The sequence below is a fragment of the Scyliorhinus canicula genome, chromosome 2 (genome assembly GCF_902713615.1).
Source record: "Scyliorhinus canicula chromosome 2, sScyCan1.1, whole genome shotgun sequence".
Taxonomy (NCBI): domain Eukaryota; kingdom Metazoa; phylum Chordata; class Chondrichthyes; order Carcharhiniformes; family Scyliorhinidae; genus Scyliorhinus; species Scyliorhinus canicula.
The window spans coordinates 181,402,226-181,415,611 of NC_052147.1; the positions used below are offsets into that span (position 1 = coordinate 181,402,226).

Sequence of the window (13,386 nt, forward strand, 5' to 3'; positions counted from 1 at the left end):
CACGTCCTGCATTATGTTGTGTGGTACTAGCATTGTGCGAACTGGGATAGACACAGAATAGCTCAAAACTAGACCATGCTTTGCGGCCCATCAATAGCAGCACAATTGTATTCAACTGCAATCTGTAATCACATATCCCTCTGTCTACCATTATCATCGAGCCAGGGGACCAATTCTGGTTGAATAAGGAGTATAGAAGAACGTGTCAGGAGCATCACCAGGCATATCTAAAATTGAGGTGCCAACCTGGCGAAGGTACAACATAGGAATACAGGAATGCAGAAACAGCATGCTAAAGACCGAGCTAAGTGATCCCACAACCGATGGATCAGATTGATGCCCTGCATTCCTGCCACATTCAGTTGTAAATGGTGGTGGACAATTCATCAAATAACTGGAGGAGGAAGCTCCACAAATATCCCCATCCTCAATGGTGGAGTCCAATGCATCAGTGTAAAAGACAAGGATAAAACATTTCCAATCATCTTCAGTATAGAATTACTGCCCCTTTAAATTGCATTCCATATGACTTCACTGTTTCTTGCAATCCTGGGTTGGACTGATGGATACGTAACACTAGACGTCCACCATCCCCCACAAGTGCGTTCCGAATGTCTTTCCATTTCTAGTCAATATGCCCCACTAGCTGGGACACATTTTGTAATGGACATAAATTGACGCCAATGTCTCTCATGCATTTTTATCCAAGTTAACTTTGTTTTCCCAGAACACAGTGATAGAAACAGTGTTCACGTGAAGGAGGAGGTTTTTCGGTTGCAAGGAATGCTCAATCAACTGGATCATAAACGAAAGGTAGAGTGCTATTACAGTATACAACATACAACATAAACAGAATCAGAAACGTTTACAGCTTAGTCAGGACCATTCAGCCCAAAGTGACTCTACCAGCTGAAAAATCACTATCCGACCTAATGCCACTCTCCAGCACTTGGCCTAATTGTAGCTTTTAAGAGGTTGTAAACTGAGCCCCCCCCCCCCCCCCCCCCCCCAAAAAAAGCCTCTTCATAGAACATAGAACAGTACAGCACAGAACAGGCCCTTCGGCCCTCGATGTTGTGCCGAGCAATGATCACCCTACTCAAACCCACGTATCGACCCTATACCCGTAACCCAACAACCCCCCCCTTAACCTTACTTTTTAGGACACTAAGGGCAATTTAGCATGGCCAATCCACCTAACCCGCACATCTTTGGACTGTGGGAGGAAACCGGAGCACCCGGAGGAAACCCACGCACACACGGGGAGGACGTGCAGACTCCGCACAGACAGTGACCCAGCCGGGAATCGAACCTGGGACCCTGGAGCTGTGAAGCATTTATGCTAACCACCATGCTACCATGCTGCCCACAAATAGTGTCCTATAGTAAGAAGTCTCAAAACACCAGGTTAAAATCCAACAAGTTTGTTTGAAATTACAGTCAGGTGATAAAGGAGCAGCGCTCTGAAAGCTTGTGATTTCAAGCAAACCTGTTAGACTTTAGCCTAGTGTTGTGAGACTTCTTATTGTGCCCACCCCAGACCAATGCCATTATCTCCACATCTTCCTATAGTGTCAGTTCCAGGAACATTTGAAAGACTTGCCAATAGCTCATTAGTTCTGGATACTGGAAAAGTGGGTTTGGAAGATGCATTGGGGCATGCAAGGGATATGGGGATATGAGGGAGCGTGGAAGGAACATGGGGGATATGAGGGGGCTTGGTGGATATGTAGGGCGTGGAAGGGGCATGGGTTCCGGGTGGAGGTGGGATTGAGGGGTGAGTTTGTGCACCTGACATTTATCATTACAACTGGGCCAATGTCCTAGAAAACAGAGGAGGCCATTCTGGCCTGTTGGCATTGCCATCCACTTACCTCCACTGCTGGCTCGGACTTGCCTTTGAAGGCAGTGGGGCCCGACTCCATCCTGCCTGGAACAACTACGGCGAGCTCATTAACGGTGATAGGTTTGCGGAGTTGGGAATTTTCTTAACTCTTGATATCGGTCTCCCTGACAAAGATCTAACCCGAAGTCTAGAACTGCCTCTTGTTGAGCTGGCTGCATACTGGTTAAAAAAGGTTCTGCTGAATGCGTTTTAAGGATTCCACCTCCTCTATCCCATTAATATTAAGGTAGTTCAAATCCATTACATTTACCCTGTTGGGTTGCACTTTTGAGAAACCTACCAATATATATGGCCATTCAATCTCCCTATGACGTTTGGAGATCTATAGTACTCCAGTGTGATAGTGTGTGATTGCCCCTTCAGTTCTTCGGTTCAACTCAAAAGATGAGCCTTCCAACATATCCTTATGCACAGCTGTGTTTGTTTCTTTAACCAAAACTGTGACACCCTCCCCCCCTCACTACCCCTCCTTTGTCATTCCTCTTATCCTATTTGAAAACCCTGGAATCGGGAATACTGGGGCGGGATTCTCTAATCCCGCAGAAGAGTGTCCACGCCGTTGAAAACGCCATCATGTTTTACGACTGCGTGAACGGGCCACTGCCAGGACTAATCCTGGCCCCTACAGGGGGCCAAAACGGCACTGGAGCGGTTAGCACCGCTCCAGCTGCCGATCCCGGTGCAAACTGTGCGCCACGGGATCCACGCATGCGCAGTGGCGCCGGCGCCAATGCATGCATGGGCAGTGGCCTCCTTCAACGCGCCGGCCACGACGCAACATGGCGCAGGGCTACAGAGGCCAGCGCGTAGGAAAGGAGGCTCCCAGCCAGAGAGGCTGGCCCGCCGATTGGTGGGCCCCGGTCGCAGGCCAGGCCACATCGGAGGCCCCACCCACAGGCCGCCGCCTGACCCATCAACGCCGAGGTCCCGCCGGCTCAGAACAGGTTAGAATGGCGGCAGCGGGACTCGTTATTTTTAAGGCCGCCCGGCCCATCCGGGCTGGAGAATCGCAGGGGGCGCGCGTAGAGATGCCCGCGACCGGCGCCGCACCAACCACGTCGGCACCAATGACACCGATTCTCCGCTCTGCGGAGAATCGCCTGCCGGTGTCAGGGCGACGTGGCCAGGTCGTGGGAATTCTCCAGCCCGGCCCAGGGCTGGGAGAATCTTGCCCCTGGTTCCTTTAAGAGATGTTACATTTGGAGTTCCCCAAACTCCATACATTCATCACTCTCTGCACAAATAAAAGTATATTCAAAATATTTAAATTTGCACAACCCGCAGACTCTGGTGAGATTGGTCATCAAGAGTCATTATTAACTCCAATTGGGGAAAAAGCCTTCCTGTAAGAACCACTGTTTTAGAAAGGATATATTAACTAATTCTGGGTTGATTCTAATTTAACCTATGCTTTTTATATCATGCTGGGACTTTTAGCTTCTGATTGTCATTTGACCTATAAATAAACCTGACGAGTAGTTTAGCTTGCTTACTTTGGTCCGATGATGCATTGTTTTCTGCCTTTCTGAAGGGGTCAGAGAATGTGGTGGGCAATTTACATCTATTCCAATGAATAGTACATCGTCATTGAGGTTTAATTGCAAACCTGGGCAAACCGTTCCATACATAGTGCCAGTACAGATGCAAATTTTAGCTAATAGTAAATTTTATCTGCCTAACTAGCCATGAACACAAGAGCAAATGCTCGGATAAAAGTTCGAACTGTTGTACACTTGTGTAAGTTTTACAAGCTGAACTGATGATACGGTTAGGCTGACAAATTGGGCACCCCCGTTTACATGTTTGAATTCTTGCACAGCACATTGGATGGAATTTCCACTCCAGCGACTAAGTGTGATGGTGGGTGGGAAAATCCTGCCTTTCTGCGTGGCTGGTTTCTGCGCCAGATTGTCTGCTTTCCAGCTCGTTATATTTGCATGAACATGAAGTACAATTGTGTCTTGTGGCAGGATGAGCTGGGATTCACTCCCCCTGCTGCGACCTCCTCGGAACATCTTTCCAGGCGCCATCATTAAACCACACCACATGCACATCATTCACTGGGCTCGAGTCAACTAAATGGGAACAAAGTCCGATGGCGAGCGCATTTAGCAACGTGTTTTCCAGTGCTCGCAGTGCTGAGAAACACATGGTTATTCAACGCAACTCACATTGTATAAGGGGCGTCAAAAGCGAATACATGGCCGACGCCACACACAGCCCCAGTTTGTACACTGAGGAGCTCCGCCCGCCGAAACTCCCCAGTGTGTCAAGTGAGCGGGACGCCATCTCCAAGGCCCACAACACAATTTCACCCAACCCCGGGCTACAGCCCTGGCCCAATCACATGTGTGCAAAAAATGCCAACTTGGCAGTGCCAACCTGGAATCCTGGCAGTGCCCATGCCAGTTAGCAATGCCACCTGGACACTTTGGCTGTGCCAGGCAGGCATCCAGATGGCACTGCCAGGGTGCCAGGCTGGCACTAGCAATGCAGGGCACCACCCTGCCCAAAGGGCATGCAGCTGGGGGCCTCCGATCTCCTGGGAGACCCCACGAATACTGTTCCGTGGTACCTGTTTGAGGAGACTAGTGCTGAACGGCAGCCACCCAAGGTCTCCGAGATGTAGGGGAACTTCAGGTACCCCACCCCTCCCCCCAAACGGGAGCATTCTTCTTGCATCTATCCTGTCTGATGCTGTTACAGCTTTATAAATTTCTATGAGCTGCCCTCCCTCATTCTTCTGAACTTTAGTGAATACATTCCAAACTGACTCAATCTCTCCTCATACACCAAACCTACCATCCCAGGGATCAGTCTGGTAAACATTTGTTGTACTTCCTCTATATCAAGAACATCCTTCATCGGATAAGGACGCCAAAACTGCACACAATATTCCAGATGTGGCCTCACCGACGCCCTGTATATTGCAGCAAGGCATCCCTGCTCCTGTACTCAAATCCTCTCACAATGAATGACAGTATACCATTTGCCTTCGTTACCGCCTGCTGTACCTCCATGCTTACCTTCAGCAACTGATGTACAAGGCCAGCCAGGTCTGATTGCACATTCTCCTGTCCTAATTTATGACCATTCAGATAATAGTCTGCCTTTTCGTTTGCTACCAAAATGGATAATGTCGATTTATCCAAATTATATTGCATCTGCCATTCATTTGCCCACTCACTTAAGTTGTCTAAATCACACTGAAGGATTCGTGCATTCTCCTCACAGCTCACCCTCCCACCCAACTTTGTCTCACCTGCAAAGTTGGAGATATTACATAATAACTAGGAGCAGAAATAGGCAATCTGGCCTCTTGAGACTGCTCCGCCATTCAATAAGATCATGGCTGATCTTTTCGTGGACTCAGCTCCACTTACCCACCAGCTCACCATAACCCTTAATTCTTTTACTGTTCAAAAATCGCCTTGTGCTTCACTGGGGAGGGAATTCCACAGATTCACAAGCCTTTGGGTGAAGAAGTTCCTCCTCAACTCAGTCCTAAATTTGCTCCCCCTTATTGAGGCTATGCCCCTAGTTCTAGTTTCACCCGCCAATGGAAACAACCTTGCATTCATCTAAATCATTAATATATATTGTGAATGTAGCTGGGGTTTCAGCACCGATCCCTGAGGTACCCCACTAGTCACTGCCTGCCATCCGGAAAAAGACCCGTGAATTCCAACTCTCTTTATATCCAGTCTGCTAACTAGTTTTCTATCCCTCTCAATCCCCAATCCCATGGGCGAAATTCTCCGCCCCCCACGACGGGTGGGAGAATAGCGGGAGGGCCTTCCCGACTTTTTTGACGCCCTCCCGCTATTCTCCCACCCCCCCGCCGAAATCCCGACACGAATCGCTGCCGCCGTTTTTTTACGGCCGGCAGCGATTCACAGCTGTTAGAAGGGCCGAAGTCCCAGCCCTTTACGACCTTTTTACGAACGGCAAACACACCTGGTCCTGCCGTTCGTAAAAACGTCGTGACCACCTGGAAAAAAATAACCATGGCACCGATTGGCACGGCAGTACCACGGCCGTGCCAAGGGTGCCATGGGCCCGCGATCGGTGCCCACCGATCGCGGGCAGCGGGCCCGATGCCCGCGCACTATTTGTCCTTCCGCCGCCCCGCAGTATCAATACGCGGGGCGGCTGAGGGGCAACCCGGACCGCGCATGCGCGGGTTTCGCGCAAAAACGCGATGACGTCACCCGCGCATGCGCGGGTGGCGTCTTCCCACCTGCGCATGCGCGGCTGACGTCATATGACGCGTCAGCCGGCGCTAAGTCCGACAAGCGGGTTTAACGATTTTCGTTAAGCCCGACTTGTCGGGGCCTCCGACGTCGGGCTGCTAGCCCCGACGGGGGACCAGAATCGGTCCCCCGTCGGGAAGGGGCGCGATGCCGTAAAACCCGCCCGGGTTTTACGGCGGTTTGACGATTTTTCCCGTTTTGGGAGAATTTCGCCCCATGTGCTTTAATTTTACATACTATTCTCTTATTGGGGACTTTGTCAAAAGTCTTCTGAAAATCCAAATAAACCATATCCACTGGCTCCCCCTCATCAAACTCTACAAGTTACATCTTCATTCCAGTAGATTGGTCAAGCATGATTTCCCCTTCATAAATCCATGCTGACTCTGTCCGATCTTGCCACTGTTTTCTAAATGCTCTGCTATAATATCTTAGATAATTGATTCTGGAATTTTCCTCACTACTGACATCAGGCTGACTGGTTTATAATTCCCTGTTTCCCTCTACCTCCCTTTTTAAATAGTGGAGTTGCATTAGCTACCTTCCAATCTGTAGGAACTGTTCCAGAGACTGTAGAATCCTGGAAGGTGACCCACCAATGTATCTACTATTTTATGGGGCCACTTCATTAAGTACTTTGGGAAGTAGATTATCAGGCCCTGGGGGTTTATCAACCTTCAATCCCATGAATTTCCCCAACCATTTCTCTATTAATATTGATCCCTTCCCTTCCTCCCTCTCACTAAACCATGCGTTCCCCAGCATTTCTGGTATCTTAATTGTGGCTTTATTTGTGAAGATATAATGAAAGCATGTATTTAGTTGCTCAGCCACTTCTTTGACCCCCATTATAAATTCCTCTGTTTCTGACTATAAGGGATCTACATTTGTCTACTACTTCTGTCTACCTACTTCTGCTCTTATGGTCTTATACTCAATTCTATTGTTACAATTGGGAATATTTTGATGCTGGCATTCCGATGCTCCATGTAGACTTGACTCCTCCCTATCTTGAGGCCCCTTGTAATGTGATTTAGACATCCCCAGTCATGAGGTCACCTTACGTTACCTGTTCCCCATTTACAGGCTGCAGATATCTCCCTGAAATGTGATAGTGGCATCTGCGGCCAAGTATTTGGATACCGTTTTGGATACTGTTTGGGTGGGGGGAGGATAGCCTATCAGGGGAAAACAACAGAGCCAGAACAGTGGCAACACAACTGGCTCTGTTGCTCAGCAGGGGAGGAGCAAAGTGCAGGAGAGCGATAGTTATAGGGGACTCTATAGTAAGGAGCACAGATAGGTACTTCTGTGGACGTGAAAGAGACTCCAGGATGGTGTGTTGCCTCCCTGAATTGAGGATGTCTCTGATCGAACACAGGACATCCTGAAGGGGGAGGGTGAACAGCCAGCGGTCGTAGTACACATAGGTTTTAATGTCATAGGCAGGAAGATTGATGAGGCCTCACGGTAGCATGGTGGTTAGCATCAATGCTTCACAGCTCCAGGGTCCCAGGTTCGATTCCCGGCTGGGTCACTGTCTGTGTGGAGTCTGCACGTCCTCCCCGTGTGTGCGTGGGTTTCCTCCGGGTGCTCCGGTTTCCTCCCACAGTCCAAAGATGTGCGGGTTAGGTGGATTGGCCATGCTAAATTGCCCGTAGTGTAAGGTTAATGGGGGGAATTGTTGGGTTACGGGTATACGGGTTACATGGGTTTAAGTAGGGTGATCATTGCTCGGCACAACATCGAGGGCCGAAGGGCCTGTTCTGTGCTGTACTGTTCTATGTTCTATGTTCTATGTTCTAGGCCCTGCAGAAGGAGTTAGGCAGTAAGCTAAAAAGCAGGACCTCTGGGGTTGTAATCTCAGGATTACTCGCTGTGCCACGTACCTGTGAGGCTAGAAATAGGAGGACAGTGCAGCTTAACACGTGGCTAAACTGGTGGTGTCGGAGGGAGGGTTTGAGATTTCTGGACCACTGTGATCTCTTCCAGAGCAGGTGTGACCTGTACAAGAAGGACGGGTTGCATCTAAACTGGTGGGGCACCAATATCCTGACTGGGAGGTTTGCTCAAGTCACTCGGGAGGATTTAAACTGGTGTGGCAGGAGGGTTGGGAACCAGAGCATTAGCTTAGAAGGTGTAATAACTGAAAGGGAAATAGAGAACAAAAATAAGAGAGCTACACCACCCTGTCTGCTCAAATGCAGTGGTTTGAAGTGTATTTGTTTCAACGCCAGAAGTATAAAGGGTAATGCAGATGAACTTAGAGCAATTATTAGTACTTGGAACTAAGATGTTGAAAATGAAATGAAATGAAATGAAAATCGCTTACTGAAAATCCTGTGAAGCTTACTGTCACAAGTAAGCTTCACAGGAAGTTACTGTGAAAAGCCCCTAGTCGCTACATTCCGGCGCCTGTTCAGGGAGGCTGGTACGGGAATTGAACCCGCACTGCTTGGTCTGCTTTAAAAGCCAGCTATTTAGCCCTGTGCTAAACCAGCCCCTCCGTGCAATGTCGTGGATATCATAGAAAATGGTTAAAGGAAGGGCAGAATTGGCAGCTGAATGTTGGGGAGGATATGGATGCTTCAGGAGAGATAGAGAGGGATGTACAAGGTGTGGGTAGTAGCATTACAGGTTAAGGAGAATATTATAGTCGTACTGCGGGGGACATCTCGGAGGGCTCATACAATGAGTAAGAAGTCTTACAACTCACCTGATGACTCACCTGATGAAGGAGCTGCGCTCTGAAAGCTAGTGATTCAAAACAAACTGTTGGGTTTTAACCTGGTGTTGGAAGACTTCTTACTGTGCCCACCCCAGTCCAACGCCAGCAGCTCATCATACACTGAGGCACTCTGGGTAGAGCTCAGGAACAGGAAGGGGCAATCACAATGTTGGGGGTTTATTACAGGCGCTCCAACTGCCAGCAAGAGGTAGAGGAGAAGATAGGTAGAGAGATTTTAGATAGGTGCAAAAGTAACAGGGTTGTTGTGTTAGGGGATTTTAATTTCCCCTATATTAACTGGGACTCACTTAGTGCCATGGACAGAGTTTGTAATGTGTATCCAGGAAGTCTTCTTGACGCAATATGTCGATAATCCAACTAGGGAAGGGGCAGTACTGGATCTGGTATTGGGTAATGAGCCTGGACAGGTGGTCGAGGTTTCAGAAGGGGAACATTTTGGAAGTAGTGACCACAATTCCATATGTTTTAGGGTACTTTTGGTCAGGGATCAGAAGGTACTAAATTGGGTCCCAAGTAGACAGAAGGTACTAAACTGGGGAAAGACAAATTATGATAACATTAGACAGGAATTGAAGAATTTGGATTGGCTGTGGCTGTTGGATAGTAAATCAACATCAGACAGGTGGGAGTCTTTCAAGCGACAGTTGATTAGGATTGAGGAAAGTCATGATCCTGAGAGAATGAAAGACAAGCATGGGAAGTTTAGGGAGCCTTGGATAATGAGGGATATTGTGAACCTCGGCCGGTATTCTCCAAGCCTGCGACGGGTCGGAGAATCGCCGGGGGCGCGGGAAATTCCCGCCACGCCACTCCGATTCTTGCCAATCGGGACCACTGAAATAGGCCCCCGCGGCGATTCTCCTTGCCGTCTCATTCCGCCGAGTCCCGCCAGCATGGTTTAAACCTGGTACCACCCGGTGGAAGCTCGGGCCCATGGCCGTCCTGGTTGGGGGGGGGATATCTGGCTCCGGGGGGGTGCCTCCTTCCGCACGGGCCCGCTGTTAGATCCCCGACATGTTGCTCCGCGCTGGCGCGCAGGCGGCAACCACGCACATGTGCCGGCGCGGAGGTGGCTGTTGCGCGCATGCGCGGACCCGCGCCGACTGTGCAGAGCCGCCTTTCGGCGCCAGAGCAGCGCGCAGCACTCCAGGAGGCCAGTTGACGCAGGTGTACACCACTCCACTGTGTACGCCAGCATCAACACTTGGCCGGGATTTTGGAGAATCCCAGACCTCAACTTGTGCACAGTCCAGAAGGGTGGAGACAGTCAAAACTCTTGAGTATAAAGAAAGTAGAAAGGTACTTAAGCAGGAAATTAGGAGGGCTAGGAGGCATCATGAAAAGTCCATGGCAAGTAGATTTAAAATGAATCCCAAAGCTTTTTATTCATATTTAAAAAGCAAGAGGGTAGCCAGGGAAAGGATTGGACCACTTGACGACAGTGGGAATCTGTGTTGAGCCAGAGGAAATGGGCACGGTACTAAATGAGTACTTTGCATCACTGTTCACCAAAGAAAAGGACTTTGTGGAAGCTGATTCTTGGGTAAGGTGCGTGGACAGTCTGGGTCATGTTGACATCGAAAAGGAGGAGGTATTGGGTCTTTTAAAAGACATTAAGGTAGATAGCTCTCTTGGGCCAGATGGGATTTACCCCAGAATACTGAGGGAAGCAAGGGAGGAAGTTGCTGGGGCCTTGACTGACATCTTTGTATCCTCATTGGCTACAGTTGATATCCCTAGCTAATGTGGTACTGCTGTTTAAGAAAGGTAGCAGGGATAATCCTGGAAACTATAGGCCGGTGAGCCTCACCTCGGTAGTAGGTACATTATTGGTGAGAATTCTCAGGGACAAGATTTATACTCATTTGGAAACAAATGGATTCATTAGCAATAGACAGCCTGGTTTTGTGAAGGGGAGAATCGTGCCTTACTAACTTGATCAAGCTTTTTGAGGAGGTGACAAAGATGATTGGTGAGGTGAGGGCGGTGGATGTTGTTTACATGGACTTCAGTAAAGCCTTTGCCAAGGTGTCCCCTGGCATACTGGGACAAAAGGTGAAGTCACACGGGATCAGAGGTGAGGTGGTAAGGTGCCTACAGAACTGGCTCGGTCACAGAAGGCAAAGGGTAGTAGCAGAAGGGTATTTTTCTGAATGGAAGGTTGTGACTAGTGGTGTTCCACAGGGATTGGTGCTGGAGTCTCTGTCACTTGTAATATACATAAATACATAAGGGCAGCACAGTGGTAAGGGCAGCACAGTAGCACAGTGGTTAGCATAGTGGCTTCACAGCTCCAGGGTCCCATGTTCCATTCCCGGCTTGGGTAACAGTCTGTGCGGATTCTGCACGTTCTCGTGTCTGTGTGCTTTCTTCCAGGTACAGTCCAAAGACGTGCGGCTTAGATGGATTGACCATGATAAATTGCCCTTAGTATCCAAAACAGGTTCGCTGGGGTTACTGGGTTACGAGGAGAGGGTGGAGGTGTGGGCTTCAGTCCTTTTTTAAACGGGGCAATAAGGTAATTGTTGTGAATCATAATAGCATAATTCACACTGTTATCACACATGTTGTACCATGCCTCTGTAAGCTCGGCACACGAGCAGTTGCGTGGCTCTGCCCCTAGGGGGAGGTGTACTGGGAATGTACGGAAGTTTGTACTGGGCTGCACCCTTGGCTCCGCCCATGACTCCTCCCCCCAACTGGTTGTATAAAGCTTGGCAGTCGGAGCCTGCCTGCCAGTTCATCTAGCGTTCATCTCGTCACAGGCAGGCTCTGTTGTAAGACGATTAAAACCACTGTTCACTTCTAACCACGTGTCGCGTGAATTGATGGTCTCATCAGTAATCACTGGCTTTGTATGGGCGGGTAAGACCCCACGAGTAAAAATAGGGGATGCTTGAGCAGAGCCTGGGGGAGGGCGGGCTGGCACTGCCGAACTTCATTAATTACTATTGGGCAGCGAATATAGCCATGATCAGGAAATGGGTGGTGGGGGAAGGGTTGGTATGGGAGCGAATGGAGGCGGCTTCATATAAGGGCACCAGTTTGGGGGCTTTGATAACAGCGCCTCTGCCGGTCCCGCTGGTGGTGACCCTGAGGGTCTGGGGGCAATGGAGGAGGCATGTGGGGGCAGAGGGAGCATCGGTTTGGTCCCCAATCTATAATTATCACCGGTTTGCCCCGGGAAGGATGGATGGAAGGTTTCAGAGATGGCAGAGAGCAGGGGTTGAGAGGATGGGGGATATGTTTATAGAGGGGAGCTTTCCTAGTCTGGGGGAGCTGGAGGAGAAATTTGGATTGGCGAGGGGAAACGTATTTAGGTACCTGCAGGTGTGGGACTTCCTACACAGGCAGGTCTCAACCTTCCCGCTTCTACCACCAAAGGGTATACAGGACAGGGTAGTTTCCAGAGTGTGGGTGGGAGAAGGGAGGGTTTCTGACATCTACAACGACCTCATGGGGTCAGAGGAGATGGAGACCGAGGAGTTGAAATGCAAGTGGGAAGAGGAGTTGGGAGGAGAGATAGAGGATGGTCTCTGGGTGGACGCGTTGAATAGAGTCAACGCGTCCACAACATGTGCCAGGCTCAGCCTGATACAATTCAAGGTCGTTCACCAGGCCCGCATGATAGTGGCCCAGATCAGCAGGTGCTTTGGGGTAGAAGACAGGTGCGCAAGGTGTGCATGAGGGCCAGCGAACCATGTCCACATGTTCTGGGCATGCCCGAAGCTTAGGGGATTCTCGCCGGGTTTGTGGATGTCATGTCCACGGTGTTAAAAACAAGGGTGGCACTGAGTCCAGAGGTGACGATTTTCGGGGTGTCGGAAGACCTGGGAATCCAGGAGGAGAAAGAGGCAGACGTTCTGGCCTTTGCTTCCCTGGTAGCCCGGAGACGGATACTATTAGCTTGGAGGGACTCAAAGCCCCCGAGGTCGGAGACCTGGTTGTCGGACATGGCTAGCTTTCTTTGCTTGGAGGAAATCAAGTTTACCTTGAGAGCGTCAATGTTAGGGTTCACCCGGAGGGGGCAACCGTTCGTTAATTTCTTTGCGGCAAATTAACCATCAGCAGAAAGGGGGGGTGAGCTTAGTTTAGAGTAGGAGGTTAGTAAAGGTGGGACCTGTGAGGGAGGAAGACGGCTTTTGTACTATGTTTATAAAATGTATATTGTTTATTTTGTTGTTGTTATAGAACCATAAATACCTCAATGAAATGTTGTTAAAAAAAGAAAAGTTATGGAATGCTTGCCTTCATTGGATGGCCATGTAGTGGGGATGCCGACTGGGGTGGGCACAGTAAGAAGTCTTGCAACACCAGGTTAAAGTCCATGAGGTTTAGGGCAGCAAGGTGGCACAGTGGTTAGTGCGGCTGCCTCACGGCACAAACCTGTAAAAAAAATTTCCACCACCCCCGCAGAACTCTTTTTTTAACAGGGGGTGAATGCGGTAGTCACCACTGACTGTATCGTAGAGGTAATA

At 49.5% G+C, this 13,386-nt stretch overlaps 1 protein-coding gene across 3 annotated transcripts in view; it reads left to right on the top strand.

Annotated features, from left to right (window-relative positions):
- LOC119961797 (signal transducer and activator of transcription 4-like) overlaps positions 1-13,386 on the top strand; it is a 163,869-nt gene that overhangs the window by 96,100 nt on the left and 54,383 nt on the right. For all 3 annotated transcript variants that reach the window (XM_038789128.1, XM_038789127.1, XM_038789129.1), the window contains one exon: positions 728-813. In XM_038789128.1, the coding sequence (XP_038645056.1) occupies positions 728-813 (86 nt within the window). The remainder of the gene's footprint in view (positions 1-727; positions 814-13,386) is intronic.